The sequence below is a fragment of the Poecilia reticulata genome, chromosome 17, assembly GCF_904066995.2.
Source record: "Poecilia reticulata chromosome 17, P_reticulata-male-v2, whole genome shotgun sequence".
Lineage (NCBI taxonomy): Eukaryota > Metazoa > Chordata > Actinopteri > Cyprinodontiformes > Poeciliidae > Poecilia > Poecilia reticulata.
In genome coordinates, this window is record NC_088846.1 from 25,955,387 (window position 1) to 25,978,608 (window position 23,222).

The 23,222-nt window shown below is 37.6% G+C and overlaps 1 protein-coding gene across 1 annotated transcript in view; it reads right to left on the reverse strand.

The window, feature by feature from the left end:
• The window catches only part of lig1 (ligase I, DNA, ATP-dependent), an 81,843-nt gene that overhangs the window by 48,597 nt on the left and 10,024 nt on the right, over positions 1–23,222 (reverse strand). Inside the window, exons 5-14 of the mRNA XM_008433962.3 lie at positions 22,149–22,274; positions 16,533–16,910; positions 16,257–16,365; positions 10,245–10,331; positions 9,663–9,719; positions 8,646–8,704; positions 7,474–7,587; positions 7,204–7,370; positions 5,962–6,038; positions 5,672–5,763 (exon numbers count right to left, since the gene is read on the reverse strand). Of these exons, the coding sequence (XP_008432184.1) occupies positions 5,672–5,763; positions 5,962–6,038; positions 7,204–7,370; positions 7,474–7,587; positions 8,646–8,704; positions 9,663–9,719; positions 10,245–10,331; positions 16,257–16,365; positions 16,533–16,910; positions 22,149–22,274 (1,266 nt within the window). The remainder of the gene's footprint in view (positions 1–5,671; positions 5,764–5,961; positions 6,039–7,203; positions 7,371–7,473; positions 7,588–8,645; positions 8,705–9,662; positions 9,720–10,244; positions 10,332–16,256; positions 16,366–16,532; positions 16,911–22,148; positions 22,275–23,222) is intronic.

A 23,222-nucleotide genomic window follows, 5' to 3' on the forward strand; every position in this document is an offset into this window, starting at 1 on the left:
GAATCAGTTTTGTCAGTTCAACACATAAAATCTTACATACCAAAAAATCTCTCATAAGTCTCAAATTCAGCAGTCTTTTTCAACCAATAGGGAAAGGGTGCTGTTTCTGCCAACAGACTCTCAGCTTGTTTTTCTACAGTGTTTGTTGGCCGACCTTTAATATGAGTCCAAATAAGGACATAAGACCTCATGATTTCAACAGACATAGTCATCTGCTCCTTCTCAGAAGTACCAAATAGACCAACTTGTTGATGCTATCCGTCGAGACCGCATTCCTTCCAAGTCCATCTGTGCACTTTGTACACAATTGGAAGGAAGGGGGTTAGGTCAGTTTGAACTAGAGAATCCTTTCGCAAAAACAACTCCTTAGATGGTATTTCAGCTCCAACATAATCAGTGCAATAGCTAATAATAGGTTATGGAAAACATATTCTGGATAGAAAAAAATAAAACTTTCTGTAATAAACTACTTACTGCTTTTTAAATTATAGTTAATATGAGGGTGAATTGTTTTGTTATGGGGGACCTCTGCAGTTTGGAACATAAAGACATGGACAAAGCAACAATTATAATTGATCAAAATTAAGTGTGGCAGTGAATAAAATTTAATAAAACAATTAATTGATCACAGGTGGAATACAACAACTCAAATAGTTACAATATTATTCACTAAGAGATGGAACTGTTGGCCATGATAGAGTTGCATATGGCAACCTTGACGACTTTGGCACTGGAGGAAAAGTGCCTATAAAGCTGCTGACTGGTGACGTTGGCTCCTCACAGCATGTCAACACGGAGAACCAAAACTCCTCTCCACAGCAGAAACCTGCGTGGACCATGGAGCACTGGCACAACGCCTGCTCAAGGAGTGATGCTCAGGCCAGCAACAACAACGGCTGAGCACAGGAAACGGTCTCCACTGGTTGACGACAACCTTGGACGAAGGAGCAGCAGCACAGGAACCATCATGCAACCAAGGCCAACAGACTGTCCATCAGGAAGATCATAAAATTACCAATTAATTACATAAGTCTTCATTAATACCCTCTGAACCTTCCTTAACCTTAATTTGGCAATCTTGAAGTTAATTTAATAGATTATCACTTTGAGCATTCCAACAATAGAAATGAATCAAAAATAATTGAGAGGAAATTGAATCAATTTCACAAGTGGGCGTAAATGCTATTTTTATTCTAATAATTTTTTCTCCCAATTCTAGTTCTAAGGTTGCTGGTTAACACTTTGTCTAAATTGTTCTAAACTAAACTAACATATTCTGTCAAAATTGAAGGTCATGAGTTCTCCCATGACAAAATAATTTATATCACTGTACTGTACTAGACAGGAGACAGATATTGTTCCTTTAGGAGTGAAAGGAAGAAGAATGGAGAAATAACTGGATAGTACAGGAGTCAGATAATTAAAAGCTCAAGTGGCCTGACAAGGATGAAGTTCCTATCTTAGAGCCAGGATTACTTTCAAAGGGGGTCAGCAGGTTAAAGGTTAGACCAAAATATATTTAATTCTAGGAACTGTGTCTCAATAGGGTCTTTGCATTAAACAGTTGATGTTAGAGACAAAACAATTGGTAGAAACCCAACTAGATTCAGTCTTCAATATGGCAATACTACATAAACATCATACTCAAAACAATGCTAAGAGACACATAAATCAGAAATTGTTTTGGAAATTCATAATTTTATTTGAACTCTGCAGTAGGTGTTTCATTTGTACCCTTTCATCAACAGACAGAATGTACACTTCAGTTCATTTTTCTCTCTGTATTTTTATTTGAACTCATGTAGAGAACTTGAAATTTTACTCTAAGGTTAAAATATCAAGGGTTTCTGTTTGATTGGTCATAAATTTGTTTCTTTCACTATGAATAAGTTGTATCTGGCATCAATCTGATTTTGCTATATTTGTCAATTACAAACATTTTGTCAGCATTACATTATGGGAGAAGAAATGTTTCATATTCCGACCAGGACAACAGGTTCAGCCTTAGTATAGCAAAGTAAAGACAGGACCAGGGTTTGATTGCATGCTTTGTCTAATCAAAAGCACTAATTGTTTCTGCTTTTAGATCTGTGTTTCAGAAGCTGTAAATCTGTCCTATTCTAGCTGCCTTCTCCTGATGGAAGACACCTAAATATCTCCAGAACAGGAGGAGTGAAATCTGGAGAGACGGTATGATGAAACACAAAGTGAAATATGGATAATGTTAATTTTTGATTTAGGTCATCTGAACTGCAGGGACCTAGAACAGATCTCTCCTGATGTTTGGTCATTAAAACTCAATATAACAGTTTCTATGGAACCTATGCTATTGGACCGAACAAACATTGGAGTCACTTCTGACACACAGTGTACATTTAATATTATGACAGTTCTTCTTCAGATAGAAGAATTTTTAGTAAATGGGTTGGCTATTAGGTAAGATTACTCTAGTGGAATTAAATTAAAGTACTCAAGGTAATGTAATTTTAATTCACAAGCACCTTTTCAGCACAAAAGCAAATCCAGAGAGTTAAGAAGGGTTTAAATTTTCTAAGCTGGGGAGGCAATACATTTCACAGAGGAACGAAATTCAACAAGCTTGCTGAGAGACTGGGTTGAAATTTAAGAAGTAAACTTAAGTTAAAGCTTCCTTTACCTATGGCATAAAATCTACCATGACAACTGAAGTTAGAGACTATATAAAAGAGTCAAATGTAGAATAAAACTGCAACAATCTTAATTAATTCCAGATCACGAACCAGTTAAATTTAAATCAATGGGTTTGACATAAGACCTGTATGCGATCTAATAGGAGACAAACTGCTGACAGGTTGAAGTACAACTTTTAAGACAAATTCCTTATATGGCCTTTAATAAATAAATGGACATATCATATGCTAAATGAGTAACATAGTGTTGAATTGAAGGAGGAATCAGGAGAAGAGATTTTATGACAGTTATGTTATGAGATGTACAGGGAAAAGTTTCATCACATTTGTAAAACTACATTGAGAACTATAAATAATTGACAGTTGTGGCACTAAAAATAAACGAAATAGTTGATGGATATTGATTAGGACACTTCAATTGATAATTTCCTTTTCCATGGTGGGGTAGTTATGGTCATAGGGGGGTATTTTCACAATTTATACCTAGCCATTACATAAGCACTGTGTGGTAGAGATGACTCATGTGATAATGTGAATAGTTAAACTTCACAGTGCTGGATTGAACTAAAGGTATCCAGCATATCTGACCAAACTATACTTCTACATACATACAAACAACTTAAATGTTTCTATATCCTTTGAGAGAAGATCGAGGTCTTCCAGAGGAGAAGGGGGTTTCTGATTATATCGCTGTTTACCTTTGCTTCTTTCCTTGTTCTTTCTCTTGCATGAAAACCCTGATCAATAAATTTAAATAATCCCATACATAATTCAATCCCATTTGATGTATGTTCCCATCAGAACTATGTTTCAGGAACTGCAATCAGAGTAGGGCTGTTTGCCCAGGACAATGGCTGAATCTGGGTACTGGCTGAGTGAGTTGAAGCAACAATATCCTTTGAGTTGAGAATTGATAATTCATAATTGTTACATCCTTCATGAAATGTTCCGTAAGGTTGTGATTGTTACTGTGACGTTGTTTGAAAGTTTTTTATTGATGTGTTTATATTTCTTTTGTTATTTTACGTCTCGATGGAGTCGTGGTTCCTGGACAACCATGGGACTGTGAACAAGCGGACTGTGATAACTGGGGGAACTGACACCGTTAGGTTGCAAAGGTGATGTCATTATTTTGCATCTAGATGGATAATTTGATTCTGTAGTGACATGATTCGGTTCAACCACATTGGATATTGTGTGAACTGTTTTCTTTTTAACAAATTCCCTTATTGTATTGTCACAGGTTGTTCAATTCTGATTTATGATGAACTTTCGCTGTGTGATGGTGGGGAGGAATGTTGAGGTGGTAATAATATGACTTGGACAGTATGTTAAATGAAATGTATATGGAAGGTCATCATGCGCAGGTCACATGTGAGTTACTAATAGGACTTTAGAATCCAATAAGGAGCATCAAGGATTTCTCCATGCAAGCAATGAAGACCTTTAATTGGAACATGTTGTACTATAAGATACTGCTCAGTTTTCCTGTCTTCTCAGGGCAACCAGAGTGACTGGCGGTTCAGGGACCCTATGTGTGTTGGACTCAGAGACTCATGGACATGGGAATTTGTTGGAGCCCTGAACCGGGACAGTTAGAAGGCAGAGTAATAAAATCAAAGAAACATCAACTGGAACAACAATTTGCATCTGCGACCGAGGACAGGAACTGTACTACACAACGCTGCACCACATCGCTGCTGAGAAGTCAAGTTTACTACTACTTGGTTCAAACCAAGCCGATAGTCCTATGATGGTGTTTGAGCAGAAATCATTGTGGGTACCATGGTCATTGATTTCACTGGTGCCTGAAGGTGGTTGCCTAGAGGGCCATAGGATAATTTTTCCCTCGGATGAAAGGATTGTCATGAAGGGTTTTTTCGATCCTATATCAATGAAACCTATGACCATGGGAGAGCAATGCCATACGAATTAACTAGAAAATAAGTGTACTTATTTTAGGGGGGAATGTTGAGGAATATAATTATGTTAATAGTTAAAAGTTGTGTTAATTCACATTAAGATGTGTTTTACTGAAAAGGAATGTGTTACGTTGTGCTGGTTCAACACCAAATAAGGTGTTGTACGAGACATCCAGGCAGGCAAGGGACTCAGCTAGAGTCTCTGTTTGGACAGATAAGAACTAACAATCTGACTAATGGTCCTCCTGAGGGAGCAGATTTAACTTCCACGAGGTCAGCCCAGAATTCTCGGAACTTCCAACACACACTCAATGTAAAACAGAGCCAGAAGCAAGATTCAGAATGCCATTGGTCAGATGTTTCCAATACACAACAGCAGACTGAAAGCGGTATAAATGCTCGAAGCCAGAAGCAGAAGACAAGACATTTTGGATTCTGAGATGATGAAATGAGATGATGAAAATGTAATATGTGATTCCGCAGATGTGCATTAAATGTCTTCCTGGTTGTCAGTGAGCCGGAGAGAATGGAGTTTTGTGTATCGTCTCTTAATTCATGAGTTTAGCACCTTTGAATTCCTCCATAAAAGATGGATGAATGGTGAGCAGAAAGGTGGTCATTGGACTGAGAGAATGGGCAGGTAGTGCAAAATAATGTAATGAACATGTTTTATTTTCAAATAGACTTGTCCTAACTTGTTCAATAATGCATAATAGGTGAACACTGATATTAGGAAACTTAGAAGAATTTAATTAATTAAATCCAAATCACAAAGTGCCAAAATCTTCCCAACTCTAGGGTGGATAGATGGACAGACTGAAGGACGAGTTTGGAAAATATTTAAATTGTCTGCGTTTCTAGACGGCACCTGTCTGAACTCGAGTTGTGGTGAATAAAAAATGAACTCCATTTTGAAAAATCCTCAGTTCAGACTGTTGATATCAGCTCTTACACTCCCATTACGTTTAATATTTGATAAGACACAATATCTTTTAAAGGTCCAGGTGCCTAAACTGAAAGAAGTTCAGAAACGCCTGCTGTAAAAAGCAGGAAAGATAAGAGCCAACAGAAGATGTTTACCTTGTCCAGGCGGGGTCAAGCAGACGGCCTGGCTCAGCGCGGCGAGGACACTCTGCTCAGCAAGGCCAATCCTCAGCTTCCCAGCCAGAGACCTGCCCGTCACAACCAAAAACGTAAACACCACGCACCACGGACGCCTTTCTACTTCTTCCCCCCACCTGCTGTACGTGATAAGCGCTACACAGTGAAACACACAGGGAGGTCTGCGGCATATCTGGGTCTACAAACATGCAGATGCCTATGGTCACACAAGCAGCTGAGCGTGTGAGTGTTGGAGAGTTTTATTTTACCTGACTATGTAGCGGGCCTCGGAGAAGCGGCACGCCACAAAGAGGCCTTTGATGATGTCGATTTTCTTATTCATGGCCTGAGGCGGGCGGGTGGAAATTGAGATTCACAGAAGAAGAAGAGCGAGAGGAGATAGAATGCAGGAAAATATGAAAAAAGAAATAAAATGTAAAAAAAAAAAAAAAAAAAAAAAGAGCGAGGTTACCACGGAGTAGAAAAATGCATGTTCAAAGCAGGAAAATGAACTAATTGCACAGGAGAGATTCATGCCAGGTGACAACTTACTCTCAGACCTCTACTGTTTGAATTACACAAGCTAGTCATTTCCAGTTCAATGCACATTTACTTTAATGTCCTTCTTTTACCTTTATCTGGCCTAAAACTAACTGGCAGAAACCACAGAGCCTTGAAAAACGTTTTAAACTCCAGAACTCATCACTTTTTTGTCACAATATTCAATGAATTTTATTGACATTGTAGGTGCTATGTCAACACAATTGATGCAAAATTGTAAAATGGAGAAAATGTGGCTTGGTTTCCAAGATCTGCAAAATAAATGGGAGTAATTATGAATTTTCCAGGCACATAGTTTAATTTTACAGCACATTCAAGTAACTATGTTAACGTCAATACTGTGCGTGTGCATATATATAAAATTTGACTTAGCAATTTAACGCCTTGAAATTGGGCCTCTGTCTCTTTAAGAAGCTCCTGTTCCTTAAAGAGATGCTTTAAAGGAACTGAACCCAGTTCAACATCATATCTGACAAGCTTCCATTTTCCAGCTAAAAGAAAGCGTGCCCACAGCATGACACTGCCACCACCACGAGAGTCCAAGCTCATGTGCAATGCTACGTTTCTGGCACACAATTTTTTTCAATGACCTTGTGACTAAAGAGTGCATAAGCAACATTTGCTCCAGACAGCAGTTTCCATCAGAGCTGCTGCTCTCTGCAGCTCCTCCAGAGGTACATGCTGTGCTGCTTCTATGACTAAATCTCCCCCTGCCAGCTTAGGTGGACAACATCAGGTGCTTTTGTTGTGTTTGCACTTGTGACTCCTTCCAGTTCTAGATGATGGATTAAACAGCATAAATGCTTTTGCAAGGCTCTGTAATTTCTTGTTCATTGCACAATTGCATTAACATATTTTCCCTTTTCTTTTCTTGGGGTTAATTCAAAGAGGCAGACAATATATTCCCCCTGCTTGTTCTCGTCTAATGAAAATGTTATTCTGTGGCTCACCGAGTTCCCACTCATGCTGGCAATTTCCTTCAATTTCTTAAACACGCCTCCTGCTGTCAGACTGGCCGGCTGGAACATGGTGCGCTGGTTGCTACGGGAACTCTCGGCCACCAGGCCCAAATCTCCTTTCTCCTGCGCCTCCGCTTTAATTTTGTCCAAATGTCGCCCTAGTAACGAGAGCGAGACGGTGAGCGGCGGCCGGCCGGCTCTCTGCCTGATGAGCAGAGCTGAGGCGGCGAATGCACAAGCCTTCACTCGTGTGTTTGTTACCGGTTGCTTGAGCGACGGCTTTCATCAGCACCGTCTCCCCGATGCCAAGCTCCATCCCAAGGTAGGCGGGGCCGAGCTGGTTCAGACACAGGTACACACAGCACAGCAGGTCGTCTGGGAAAAGGAGTGAGTGTGAGTGTGTGTGTGTGTGTGTGTGTGTGTGTGTTAAGCAGACAAACAGAAAAACAGAAGAGAACGTTCATGAACTGAGGCAAAAACAAACCAACTAAAGATTGTTTTTAGAGATGCACCGATCAATCGGCTCTGATTTCTTTAATTTCGGGAGTTTGGTGATCGGTCGATACTTTTGCATGTTAAGCCGATCTTATCCACTGATCTCATCTACCTCGGAAAAAGGTCTAAAAACCAGCCGCTGTCCTCTTCTGCTCTCGCATTAGAGAGGTTTGACTGACAAACTGACCCACCAGGTCATGTCTGCGCGTTTGCAGTTCACAAAAGTTATCCCACTTGCTTTATTTAGCATCATTTCAGACTTGTTCCAAGTCAGTAATTCCTTAATTCTGATTAAAAAGTCTGAGTTCCAGATCATTTCACTTATAGTAAAGAAAAAATATCTTGCCAGTGGAAATGGTACGTTTTAATCAGCATCAAGTATTAAGAAATTATTGTCTTAAAACAAGATCCTATATTTTGATTAAAAACGTTTTTATAAGATAGTTTTCTCTTATCTAAATGTATTAAGATATTTGCACTGGAATCTAGACAAAAAAAAATACTTGATAATATTTTGTGTTTTTGCAGTGTTGATTATTTCAATTTCCTCCCTAAAACACACACTCAGACTCCACTACACAAACATAAACACACAGTGGGAATGCAGACAAGAAAACACACTCACAAACCAGAACCCCGAACACAGAACGAGGCGGACACAAGCCAAGAGCTCAGACGTCAACGAGGCGGAAGTACTGGACCCCGTTCAGAAAAACTCAAACTAACAAGCAGCAACATATCAGCATAGTCTTTACAGGAATCCCACAGATACGCCTGGGATTCCTGTAAACGTACTCACTCACACGCAGACTAACAACGCCGGCGCTTTTATGTGCAACCTGGCTTCACCGCCCTCCGCTTGATGGAGTGGCTGGCAGCCAGCTGCCTGCACAGCAGCGTCAGCCTCACCATTACAGCCATGATGAAGTAGCCTTTACCTGGAGAGAGCAGCAGCACCGAGCGGAGCAGGTTCGACAGCGTCTCGATGTTTCTCAACCTACACGACGACAGAGGGGATAGACAAGGAGAACGACGTAAATTAATTTCAAGCCCATCCTGTAAATACTGAGGAGAAGGAAATGAGATTTGTCTGCACGGTTTTAATCCTTAATGGGACCCGGCCAGACATATCAGGAGTTCATTTGTGAAACAGTAGACGTCAGTTTCAGATAGGAAGTCGTAGCAAGGGGCAACTGTTATCCAATATCCTTTAAGGAGAAATAGGAATCAAGATGTATGGCGGGAAGTCTCTGGTTTCAAATATTCCTCTGAGACTGTTGAAGGACTTCTAGGAGCACTCATTACTGGAGATGAATGTCATTCATTTTTTGGTTTTTAATGAGTCACTAGAACTGTTCATTTTCTACAACTTCACAGTTTACACACACGATACCGACAAAAAAACTCCCAGAGCCAAAACATGTTATTGAAAAACAAGTTTTTTTCAAACTGCAGTGTTTCTTTAAGCAAATTTATTTTGGAAATGTCAAATTGGGCAATTATATGGCCAATGGAAATGCAGACCTGTCCAATTTATTATTTTTTTAATTAAACTTGTTTTATGATGCATCATTACACCAGCATGAAACAAGTCAGCTTAAACCAATTATTTCTAAGGCTTTCAATAATAAGATTAATGATCATTAGGAGTATGCTTGAACTTCTCGCTGTATGTCTGATTTAGATTGCTGAAAGAATTTATTTGTCAGAAGAATTTGTATTTTTGGTACCAAAGTTTTTTTTAAACCAGCTGCAGATAAATTTCAACATTTCTTCCACTCTGTGTGCCCCAAGCTAACAAAATTAAATGATCTGAGTTTCTCCCTTCTCATTCTGTTATTCCAAAAAAATCCCAGTTGGCTGTCTGAAATGTGAGCGAGAGAGAGAAAAAAAGGGTTGCAATCATTTCCCCTCAAACGCAGCTTGCCGTTTTTCCCTCCACGTGGAGCTCCTACCTGCCAGAGTCCTCTTCAATTTTCTCAAAGGTGCGAGCCACTGCCAAGTACGGCACTCTGGAGAAAGATGAGGATGCAGTTAGCCTGCAAAGCCGCAGCAAGGACAGCTTTTCTTTTTTACATGCACGACATTTAGCTGACAGCATTACGGGAACAACCGGCAATTAGTGAAGCAGGAGGATAAGCTTTGATTTGAGGTTATCAAATGAGGGCAAGGAGGACAAATGTGGGGACAGCTGTGTCCTTAGGAAATAAAAAAAATCTGTCTGGTGAGTGACTTAGCAGAGTTGTTAAATAAATACACAGGATAAGCATACAGAATTTCTTTTGAGATACTTAAGAGATTTAGCCCCAACTTTCCCGTATGTTTTGCCTCTTCTCATTTGTTTTTGTTTTTGTTATTTAATACAATATGACCTCACAGTCAGGGATAAATAGTTTTAGCTAAATCTATTTTTCTAGGGTTGTTTAATATGCTGCAGGAGCTGTGAGCGTGATATTTATGATTACCAGTTAATACTAAACGAGACAAGCATGAGGCTATAAAAAAAAACAAAAAACAAAAAAACAGGCTTTGCTTACTTTTGGCCTTGTTTCCAGCAGGCGTGGTCCACCGGATGGTAGTTTGGTCTGGATGGATTGTAGTCCGTCTCTCCTGAGGTTGATTCACTGAAAATAAACACAAAAAAAAAAACAAGCAGGAACAATTAAATTTCAGTCCAACTGAAAACTCATGGCAATATCAACGCTGTACAATCAGCATTAATCATCGTCGTACCAAACCAGCCCCCAGTAATACGTTAATATTTAAAAAACTATAAAAGTTTATAAATTAGGAAACAACCTAACAAGAACAAAAATAGAAAAACTATATAAGAAAATGCAGTGAAAAAAAACTAATTACATTTTTGAAAATCAACTGAAATATGAAGATGTGTTAGAAGCACCTCAACGGTTTCTGCAATTTTAGCATTTCTTATTTGACAAGAAAAGTTGTCCTTCAAAATAAGAGCAGCAATTGTGATTTCCCCTTTTCTTTACAGTTTCATCTGGAAACACAAAAAAGTGTTTGAAGCTTCTTATCGCCCAAACAAAACAAAAATGATTATTGCCTTCATTTGGATTGAGGAAATGTAAATAAATCTGACTTGAAATCAGTAGTGGCTTCTTGTTATTGTTCCAAATAAAACAGAAATAAATAAATAAAAAAATAAAAAAAACTGGTGTCATTTAAGGAAAGCTAGCCAAGAAAGATCTGACGACTTTAAGATGGAGGGAGTTTTGGAGGATATCAAACATTTCTAGAATGCGACTTTTGCAATGAATCAAATAAAAAAAAAAGCATATGTACAGATTTTTAAAACTTTAATTAATTGCAAAACATACTCTTTGAACTGCCTTAAAAAGTTATTTTCACACAGTATGGCATGAATTCATGATGAAATGGAAACTACAGCTGTGAAATTTATTTTGCATGCATTTCCCCCATCACTCCTTCGCTGCTGCACACAGCGCAGCAATGAAAAATAAATAGTTATGCAGATGAAATGCCTTTGCTCCCTTCCAAAACTAAAAATAGTTTGTGGCTGGAATAGATACCATGACCTCGAACCGACAAAGCAATTATACGCTGCTGCTGCTCCTTCTGGTTTACTTTACATGGAAAGGTTAAAATAATAACAGCATTACGGCACTTTCTGGCTGAAACATCATAGAAAGGATATAAAAAGCCTTCCTTTTGTTTTCTGTAGATCAGTTTATCCCCATGACGTTTCTCTTAGAGCAGCTGCAGCCACCTTTAGTTGCATTATGCAGGCATCTACAATTTGTACACAGCCTTAACTGTTTGTTTGTTGTTTAATTACTTGCTTTGCAGTAATTAAAAGTGGTTGATGGTACAGGTAATCGCATCACACCCAGAGTTTCCCTGAAGGCAAGTCCATAGATGTTAGCATTAAGAGCAGTGCCACACAGAGACTCCTAAACACAAATATTGATTTACTTCCAAATTGATGTTTTTTTGTTTTTTTTTGTCTTAATTTAAGAAAAAGGAAGAATATCCATCTTACAGAGGGTTGTTTTCCGTGTCAGGTAAAATTGAACAGATATAGGACTTGGAGATCTCTATACACAGGATGGATTTAGCTTTTAGCTTATTTTAGCTTTTATCTTAATAGGGTTTTCAAAAAGTAATCAAAACATCACAGTAGTTTTAAAGGACTTTTCCTTACATATAAAGCACCTGAAGATTCAATTTTATGTTTTTTTTGTCTCAGTTTTGCACAGTAGTTCAAATTAAAGTAAAAAATTTGAAACAAATTTTGTAAAAGTAAACATGTTTCAAGTAAAAAAGGATAGATAATTGGACATAATTCCTATAATTAGTTTGTTTGCTAAGTCGTGTTGTTTCTTATAAAGTATTATGTTGTTGTTTTGCTTTGGATGTGGTAAATTACAAAGACAAACTCTAAAAAAGAAGAAACTTTCAGCTAAAGCCAGAAAATCCAGCAAATCACTTCATATAGTCAGGTATTTTCGAAGGGCCATAGTTATGGTAATTATTATTTATTTTTATTAATATATGTTTTGTTAAGCACATCATGCGTTACAGAAAAGTACATTTTTCATTTTATTGACAATCTGAATGATGAAAAATGAAATAACTGTATTAAGAAATAAACATTTTTGGCCAAAACATCCAAATTAGTCAAACTCAGAAACATTTCTAGCCACACATGAAAGCAGCCTGACTGACAGAAGAAGGTAGTTACAGTGAGAAACCTGGATTTCCTCTAGTATAAATTGGACGTGTTATCACAGTTCCTAATAAACCAGTGGACCAAATCAGAGACTCACAGCCTTGTTTTGAGGTGCTACCTAATTAGCATGTTGTTCCATCACAAAAAAGACTCAGAGTCTGAGGGTTAGCTCTCCCTGGAGACGCTTTTACCACGAGAAACCAATTTCCAATCTTCCTGTAAGGTCTGCCATGCCAGTTGAAATTTGATCAGATTCTGATTTTTTCTCTCTCTGGCTAATCAAACTAACTGGAGTAAAAGGTGTTTAATGTAACATTATGGCAACTGACCATAAAAATAAAAAGAAAGCTCATGAGAGATTGCAAGGATACTATAGTATCACTGATTTCAAAAAAAAAAACTGGGATTAAATAGTGGGATTTGGGGACATTTTAGGTTATTTTATTCATCCTAACTTGCCCTCAATTAACTAAAAATGACCAAAGACAGTATTCAAGAATATATTTATTATGTAATAATCTCCTTTCTGACTGAATTTCCAGTCGATGTTCAGCATCTTTCAATTATTATCTGATGAGTATTGAACTCAAAATATATTTTTTTTCTTTTCAGAAGAGTATTTTTACTTTTGACAAAGGGTGTGATGATGGATAAATTCCACAAACAGGAAAACAAATTTAAATTGAAATATTTATGACATCCTCCTTCAAACTTCATGCATGTATATTACTTTCATGTCAGTATAGGAACTCCATTTTGGATAAATTTAAAGTTGGATTTTCTTCAGCAGTTTAATTATCTGTTAAATGAACATGTGGGTCACAATCTAAGGAGTTACTGATTAAACTGATAGTTTGACAACACTTCAGAAGAGATAAAAGCTTCATTGGTGGCTGATATCCAAGGATATTAAATTATTGCTTCGTTTTTAATAATGAACTCCAGCACCGGTCAGTAATTATGTTGAAACATGCAGAAATCCGGCTCTGAGTTGAGCTACAGCGCTGTCAGGTTAATGATAATGATCATTAACTGTACAGGTAATCAAATCTGAAAGTAATTAAGTCTCTGTTTCACCTGCTTCGCTGAAGCGTTTCACACTTCACACATGAAGTTACTTTTTTCATCTGCTGATTATTATGAACCGGCTGATCCTAATTAGCTGTGTGTAAAACTATGAAGCTGACATTAACTAGACTCCCAGTTCCTCCTGAATCTCTCAACAGGTAGATTACAGGCGCATCTGGCATGACAGCTACTTGAATGTTAAAGCAGGAGAATCTGTTTAACCTGCAGAGTTTAGACACTTTAATTAGTCTTAGTAAATGTCAAGTTAACTGGGTCTTTTCTTAAATTGTACAAGAAATATGATTTAGGTTTTTAATACAAACTTGCCTCATGTTTGTGTTAAAGAAAATATATGCAGCTCTGGAAAAAATGAAGAGAAAACTGCACTGAGCGCCACTGAAAACCAAATATTGATTTCTGAACTCTTCCTGAGTTGAAACATTAGTTTTGTTGTCTCTAAATTAATACAAACTTGTTTCCTTTGGATTATTTGAGGTGTGAAAGCTCTGCATTATTTACATTATTTTGACCAATTCTCATTTTCTGTAAAAATGAGAATTTCAGAGATATGTTGTTAGTAGTCCATAGTATAAAAGAACAATGTTCATTTTACTCAAACATATATCTATAACAAGTAAAATCAGCTTTTTCCAGAGCTGTGTATTCCTTATGTTCTTTGATATTTACTGTGCAGTAATCTTGTCTGTACTCAGGAAGGCATTTATGGAGAGTATTCAGAGTAGAAGTCATGCATCAAGAAAAAGAGAAAACAGAAGATTTCTCACTGAATTCATTAAATTTGATCCATTTGTTCCTCCCCATCTCTCTGTTATGTTGCTAAATTAGTCCCTATTTTATTCTGTATTTATGTGCAAATATCCCTTGGAGCATTATTCAATGACACTGAGTTTAAGTTTTGCTTTTATGTAGCTCTTCCTAACAAAGTATTTTATTATTTCCATTTTAGATGAGTGTAAGTTATGAAGAGCTCAGTGTTGGAGTTCAGCTGAGCAACACGATATGTGGATGTGTTCAGTGTCAAAAAAGACACAAATAAGGTTGCATTAATTAGTAACACAACTGAAACCAAGGACAGCTCTGAGTAAAGCTGGAAGAGAACATTCTAACACTGATTATGTGCAGAAAAAGAAGACAGACACGGAGCTCTGAGTATCTGCGTTCCCATTACAAATGCACACAAAAATTTGTCGATATTCCGCTTAACATTCTGTAACTGCAGTGTTTCCATTAAATAATAAATGCAATTAAAACCACACGTGAATAAGTGGTTCACATGATAACTCATTAAAAAACATGCTTCATCCTTATACCACTTCCTGTCATCTTCTTTGTTGTTTCCACCAGTAGTAAAATCTGCCTGCTGATCCATTGCAGTTTTGCAAAATACACTCACTTCCATAAAGCTGAAGAACCACCTCATCCTAGAGCCAAAACATTTTATCCAAAAAATTTGAGTTTTCAAAATTGGCTCGTTTCCACTGAGCAAATTTATTTTCCTAATTCCAATTATATGGCCAACGGAACTGCAGATAGTGGCTCTGACATAGGGAAAAGTTGTGATTTCAGACCAAATAATTCAAAGCAACTTGAAGACAGAGACTGTACGACATCTTGTTTCCACAAATGAGCTCAGGAAAAGGAATCCACCAGCAGACAGACAATGAGAGGGGAAGACTGCCCACTGTTTGGAGGTCTAAGAGAAGAACTACTGCAGCTGAAATGACTGGGAACAAAGAACAGACTGAAAATTATCAGGACAAACTCCACATCAGGGTTTTGTGTAGCTGCAGAGAGGTTGGGGTGTTTAAATAGTCAGTACTTTGGAAAATGTCTCCAAGGGAAAACAGGGGCAAAGGAAAAGAGAAAGAGTTCCAACATTTTTTAAATAAAAATGTTGTTTCTGTAAAGATTCAGCTTTCTATACACTACTTTTAAACAATAAATATAAAAGATCACTTTGTATTTACAGCAGCTGTTTCCACAGAGTTCAGGTGTTTAATAACAAATTTGCAAAAAACGTGATTGTAAGGAAATGATTAGATGAAAGAGCAGGAGGACAGCTCCATGTCAGATGATGGGGGACAATCCAGATGGATGACAGATAAGGAAACGCTGGACGATCAGATGGAAAATGGGCAAATGGAGGGTAAACAATTAGACGGATGACTGATGGTCGACAATTAGATGGACAGCGGAGAGAAGGGAGACGACGGACAATCAGATTGCTGGACATATGATAGATAGTAGAGGATGAGAGGACGGAAATACGACTTTGAACAATTGAATGAACAACAAATGGACGAAAACATGACTTTGAATAATTAGATTAGAGATGAACGGACGGATGAATGGAGGTCCACAGACAGCCAGACAATATTTAGGAAATGAGCTGATACCCCGTTTCCATTTCTGAAAAATCCTGAAAGCCAAACTCTTCCAGGTGTAGAAACCGCTTACGTCACATGGTAACAGTGTGTTACTGTTTACCACTTTCCTAAAATGTATTACTGACTAAAGACTCTTTCAGCAAGATGAAGATCACAAAAATAAAACTGAATGTGTTACACAGGAACTTCAAGTTGTTCTCATTTCAGCTGAACTGTGAATTTTATGCATCTAATGGAAACAGAAGTTCAATCAATAGGAACCTAATGTGTATAAATTATCTACTCCATGTTGCTTATTTGCAGACTCTGCAGCACAGCAGCCGACCGAACAAACCAGAGCTGGATGCAACTTCTCTCACCCTTTTGCGTCTTTCTGTTCCTCATCGGAGCTCTTCCTCTCTGCACTCGTCTTTTTCTCTCCTTCGTTCTTCTCTGGTTTCTCTGTCTTAACTGCTGCTTTTCGGGGAGCTAATAAAGGCAGAAAAAGAAACAGAAAAAGGTGAGCAAAGGTTTGATGACGGGCAGAAATGTGCTGTCTTCTCGTACAGATAAAAGCGCAGCACTTTTTCTTTTTTTTTTTTTTTTTGGGGAGACATTTTTAATGCAAGCGCAGAGCAATGCAAATTCCTCCTCACCAAAGAAACTGCTGATTGGGGTTTTCTTGGCCAGCTCCTTATCTTTCTGCTCCTTCGCCTCTTTCTGCTTTTTTTCTCCCATTTGACTTTTTGGGCTCCCTGTGTCTTTCGTGTCCTTTTCAACCACCTTGTCTTTGGCGACAGAGGCCCCTTTCTCATCATCCGTCTTCTCCTTTGCTTCATTTTTCTTTTCCGCCCCCTCAGCTTTCTTTTCTTTCTCATCAGAGATCTTTTCTTCTACCTGCTCCTCCTCCTTCTTGGCCTTCTCTCCTTCTGTTTTCTCGTTCCCCACCTCCTCGTCTGGGCTGTTAGCCTCAGCCACTGGCTTTTCAACCTTTTCTTCCTTTGCTCCCTCCTCCATGGGTTCATCGGTGTTCTCTACACAGGGGAAGACAGAAAAGGAGTGAAGTCATTGAAGAGATAAATGCCAGCAGGTTTACTGAGGGCAGCCATTTTTTTCTTTTTTTTTTTAAGCGAGGCCATGTTTGAAGACACTTTCTTCTTCAATAAACGCTGCAGGTGATATTTCTGAGCTTTCCTTTTCACTCGAGACACTCAGGTAGGAGGGGAAATTGCTATTGACAAACTTGTAGCACCGACTCCCAGCAGACGGACGGGGTCATGTGTTGGCTGGTTGAGAAGACCGGCATAAAACTTTAATTTTCTTTACACATTAAATAAAGCTAAAAACTACTGAATTTAGCTCTACCATCTCGAATTTATCAAAACATTTCCCAAAAGCTGGGAAACACAACAGATAAATGCTGTGAAAACGCATATATGCCCTTAGAAATGTTTACGATTTTTGCATGTTTCGGTTCATTAAACAAAAGATAATTTAAGAAAAATAAACACTTTTCAAATGAGGATTTAGATTTGAAGAACTAACACAACTGTTGAACAACGTTTCCCATCTCATGCATGAACTGGAGAGCTCATTCAAACTGCTGCATCCTTGGTGCACTAAGTAGCGTTGTGATTGGTCCTTCCTCCCAGCTACTGTACGACTTTATAGTCATCACTGCTCCCACAAACTCAATATTTACAATTTCTTCACATCTTTGCAAATAGTCTGGTTTTTATGCAGAAACACCCAACTTGCACGTTTCTTAAATCATCTTACTTAGTTACAATTTTCTTTGAACCAGAGTGACCTTTGCTTTTGGCTTTTATATTTGTGTGAATCTACATTCTTTAACTTATTTGTCACTTTCCTGAGGGACAAAAAAGATTACTTTGATTTTATTAATTAACTAAACAAGCTGCCTCATGTTAAGCACTTACTTCCACCAAACCTAATAACTGATTGAGCCACCCTTGCAAAGTGTCTTTGACATCGCACGGGAGGCATTTTGGCTCACCCTTTGTAGAATTGTTTCAATTCAGCCACAATGGATGATATTTAACATGATTTTAAGCACAAACTTTGATTAGGACACTCAGTCAGAGGACTTCTGAGTATGCTTTGGATTGCAATCTTGCAGCATATCATAGGTGGGCTTGATCTCAACATCAAACTGATTGCTGGATATTCCACTTGAGAATTATTTTCAAAAACAAATAGTTTTCGTGGTTCAATCAGTGACAGCAAAGTGCCTGATGAGTCTTCAATTGGCTTTTTGATTCATTTTAGTGGCCTTAAAATTCCTAAATCAACTGATGTCAGTTCATGTGGTTCTGATTTCTCCTCAGAATCACCTTCTAGTCATGATATGTTGCCTTTTAATATCTTTTCACCTCATCCTGTTAAGACGTATCTTGTAATTTAAGTGATTTCAGGTCTGGCAGCAATCAGGCCCGACTGAAATAAAACTCAGCTTTCAAAAAAAAAAAAAAATGCTGTTAATCACACTTAAATCATAACTTAACAAGACAGTTATTACTTTTTTCTACACAAGGTCAGATTGGTGTGGATAGCTTTTTCCTCCAATAAATGAAATCATTAGTTGAAGACTACTTTTCATTTTGAAAACTAATGATCTAAAAAAGCAGAAATGTGAGAAATGCCTATACATCTACCAGTGTTATTGCTTTAGCTTAATAATTTTGGTCTTAATGAGATGTCAAAAAAGAAACCAGCAAATTGGGAAAAGTGAAAGCAGCAATTGGGGATAAAGTGGTTGTCAAACTTTTCTATCCATCAACGGTAAAAAACAAAAAGCTTCTCCAACTCATCAGGAGGTTAAAGGTGTATTTATGAAACTCTTTTGTTTGGTTTACAAGCTTGATTACAGGTAGGATTACTACCCTGTTCTTAAGAACTCATTTAGAGAAACAAAGACTCCGATGCTTTTTAACAAATCATTCATGTTGGTGCAATTAAAAAAGGGCTTTGATGCAGTCAAGCCATTCTGGCTAAACAGCAAGCATTTAGGTTTCCCTTCTCTGTGCCAAAATTAAAAACATGCATTGTGTCTTTAGAGGTCAGTGATGGGACTTTCCTGTTCTAGCCAATCACAGTATAGTAAAAAAAAAAAAACAGGATTTAACCTCTTGATGTCAGGAAAACTCAATTTCTGTAGGTTGACTGTCAAAGTTTAGAAGATCTAGTTGGAATCAGGAATTTTTTTTTTAACAATCACTTTAGTATTTTCAGAAATTAAATACCATGTCTGCCATACAATGTGCTTTTTAAGATGTTCAAGTTAAAATAGGCCACTCACATTTAAAAGTTGACTGTGCAAAGAATGGCTCACTTAATTATTAGCAAATCCTCAATAAGCTGAGCTTAATGTAGAAAAAGGTCCAATGAACATTAGTGCTACTGCAGAGTCTATAAATGTCTGATAAAATACAACTAAATTAAGAAAATGACAAAACACCTCAATTGTTTTCACAAACAAGAACAAAAAAAAACTGATACAAGAACTCAACTTTAAAAAACTTTACCATATAAAATATAAGACAACTTTTATTTCAATTGCAAAGATCAGTAAGTCACTGAGCCATTAGGAATAATAAATATTCAGTTCATTGAAGCAATGCAGACTAACAAGATTCCAGCTCAAATTAAATGCTAAAACAACATACAAAGAAAAAGATCCTTAAAAATGTTTCTTGTTTTCTGGCATTTAGAAAATAGAAATAATTCTGATAATTGTATCTGACCTAAATCAAGAAAATGTTAGTCTGATTTAACTTCAAATAGCAAGAAAGAAAAATGTGTCAGTCTTAAATATCTGTAAATAATATTAAAATCTCATCCCGTCCCATTCTTGTGAATATAAAGTCTTGCCATGTTTTTGGAGTTTTAAGTATTACATCCCTACTAATGCATGGTAGCCTTTATAGCAGCAGCTGCACAATTAGGCCATAAAACATAGAACAATAGAGGGCTACAGAGGGACAATCATATAAGGCCTGGAAAAGGATTTTTAGATCAAAAAGAATCTAAATAGGATTTCCTTCATGTGGTGAGGTTTTCCTTTTTATCCCTTTTCTGTATTGATGACCATTTCAGAAAGAAAGTACAAATAAGGATGTATTTTCTCCTTATTTAAGATAATTTGATCCCTTAGAGTTCAAACTTTGACAGAGAAAAAAATTTAATTGACAAGACACATGGTACAATGGAATAAAAACACAGAAAAAACCTATTAGCTTTTAGAAATAAATACACAAAGCTTCAATTTAGCTTGGTTTATTTATAAAGCGAAATAACAAAATAAAACCAACAGTCTTCTTCGTCTCTAGGCGTTAAATCTATATAAAAATGGATTTAAAACATGAGGAATCATCTCAACGACTGCCTGGTTGTTATCATTCTAAATGCAACAACAAAAACTGCCCTCAGGAAGATTCCCCTGATCCTTTATGGGCCGTAGTCAGAGGGACTGCCCCAAATAAACACCAGCAAATTAAAAGATAAAATAATCCTTTGAAGGAAAAACCAATTACTTGTAATGTTTTAGTTTTCATTTGCACATTATTTGCCATCTTGCTGCCTATGTTTCTGTATTATGTGGTTTTATTGTGGATTAAAGGATCTGTTGTGTCAGGGAAGAAGCTAAAGATCATTTGCGAGTCATTAACACTCTTGTTTTCTCCCAATTCTTCATTCAGCAAAGAACATTTCCAGATATAGCAGAACAGGAGATTAATGTGGCTTTAAAATATTTCCTCTGTCAGACCAGAAGCTCAGGCTGCATACATCTCAGAGAAATGCAAGCAAAAAGTACGTTTTTAATGATTACCATCTGATAAATTCTCATAACTGAAATTTTCCTTTTGATCGCCTAGTCAATTAGTGAATCCAATTAATTTCTTATGGATGGTTGGAGAAGCTTGTAAGTGTTAGATAAAAGAAAAATCAGTGGTATCACATTTCATGCAAGAATTGTGGCATGTCTTTTCTTAGTGTTTGAATTTTAAGGCACCACGCCTTGCAAACGGTATTCCTAACCGTTCAACTTCTCCATACTCTTTCATGTCACAACCAGAAAGTGTTTGTTTTTTTCTGTTCGTTCTAACGAGGGGATTATGTAACAGATCAACAGAAAGTAGTGCATAATCATGAAGTGGAAAGAAAGAAAACTTTAGAGAATTTTAGGGAACAAACAGCATCATGAAGACCAGGAAATCCAGCAGTGACTTTCAAACATAGTGATGGCAGCATCATGCTCTGGGGATGCTTTTCTTCAGCAGGGACAGAAAAAAAATGCGTTTGAAAGACAAATGAAGATAAAAACCAGCACTTTGTGGGGTGGGATCTTTTGTATTAAGTGTCTTGATTCATGCTTTAATGATAAGCAAGCCTCCGGTCACTAGGTGGCAGCAGTGCTCAAACTAATTAACAGTCTGTCTGTTCAACCATTAGAATAAGAAGCCTTCTCAGGAGCACAGGGGTTCAAACACTGGAGGAGGAGGAGGAGGGATGGAAAAGTTTGTGGCAGTGCAAAGAAAAATGGCAGCAGAATAAAAAAGTGACTGTAGCCGACAGAAACAGACCAGAAAATACAACAAAGTCTTTATAGTCTTTGGGTTTAAGCAAAATTGTTGCAAACTTTGAACAAAAATTGTTGTTTACCTTTTTGAAAAGGAATAAGCTGGAGCTGAAAAGTGATCAATGTTTAGTTGAAAAAGATTATGAATGTTTAGTCTAAAAATGAACATTCAGTGAATCATTTGTTTTTTGTTTTCTTTTTTGTGAATCTCACAGACTGAACATTACAAATTGAGTTAGTCAACTGAACTTGGACAAATTTTAAGACTTAAAACAATAAAATGAGCTGCAACACTTACAATTTAAGCAGCTCATTTTATTAATCTGATTGGATAATCAGGTGAGTGTATGCAGAGACTCGTATGTCTTGTACATATGAAAAGTTAAGAATTTAGACCTACAGTCGGAGATACGATAAAATTATTAAACTAAATGCTAACCTCACATTCACTTTCCATCTATTTTTTTAAAGAGAAATGCGCTCTACTTTTTCTCGGCCCATCACAGAAAATGCCACCCTAAAGAAAACGGAGAGCTGATTGTGTTCAGAGGTTTCTAATGAACTACTCGATGTGTTGCTTTATTTTTTTCCCCTCTACATTCACCTGGGCCTTCCAGACCTGCACAGGATGTGACCCCTGTTATCAGACTCGCTGCAGAGGAAGAAAGCGTACCTGCACTGCTGACACCGCTCTCCAGGCGGGGTCGTTTGTTTTGCTGACCCTGCTCCTCCGCGACCTCGGACTCCCCTTTCCGACTCTCGCTCTCATCCAGCTTCCTCTTGGGGAACATCTTCCTCGCTGCACACATCAGGAGAGGAATTAAATTAAGAGAGAGACAAAAAAAAAAGAAGCAAAAAATAATGAAGTGAAGGGGGTCCCAGATGAAATTATGCCGTGATTAAACAGAGAGAAATGTGGAGATGAAAAACAGGATGACTCTACTCTCTTACTGCAGATGTAGGCCAACAAAAAAAAGAGAAGAGAGAGTGTCACAGATACGTACTTTGGTAATGAAAACACTAATTTCATCCAGAAAGATATTATGCAGCCAAGCAGCTTGCAGTTCCAGTGTAATTTCCTCTATAATTGTATGCAACAGCAGTGCTTGGGGGCAATTCTGGTTTCCGTTCCACATCTGCCTCTGTTTTGCTTCTTGTTAAGATTCTAGCGAAGGTAGCTCTGCTGTTGTTGTTTTTCTTCCAGATATCATAATGAAAGCATTAACCCGGGACATTAAGAATGCAATTTCAGGTCGAATTAGTGTGTTGCTTTAATGCGATCGCTTCCCCGGCAGTGATGGTAGCAGGCACGCCCGTTACCAAACGCTGCAGCCATCCAACACGAAGGGAACGAGATGATGAAAAGAGAATGAGCTGATTTTATTTTGGCGAAAGGAAAAGCAAAAGGAGCGTTGCTTTCCTTAATGAAAACAAAGCTGAAGTGTTAGAAAAGTCTTTAGCTCCGAGTAGCTTTCATTTTCACCCAATGAGCTTACCTTGCAGGAGTGGAAGACAAAAAAATGCAAGCAAAGTAATCCGAATTAAAGCACTCACCTTTCTAATTTATATTTATTGCCAATAATGAAGCAGATACAAACAAACTTCTGCTGTTAAATGTTGAGGCGATCAAACGCCAACTCAACCTGCAGGACAATAATCCACACATGAAAACCTCAAAAAGGAAACGGATTGAATCAATAGGGGGAAGAAATCAGCAACAATACCAGCAGAGCAACACTCTGCTGGT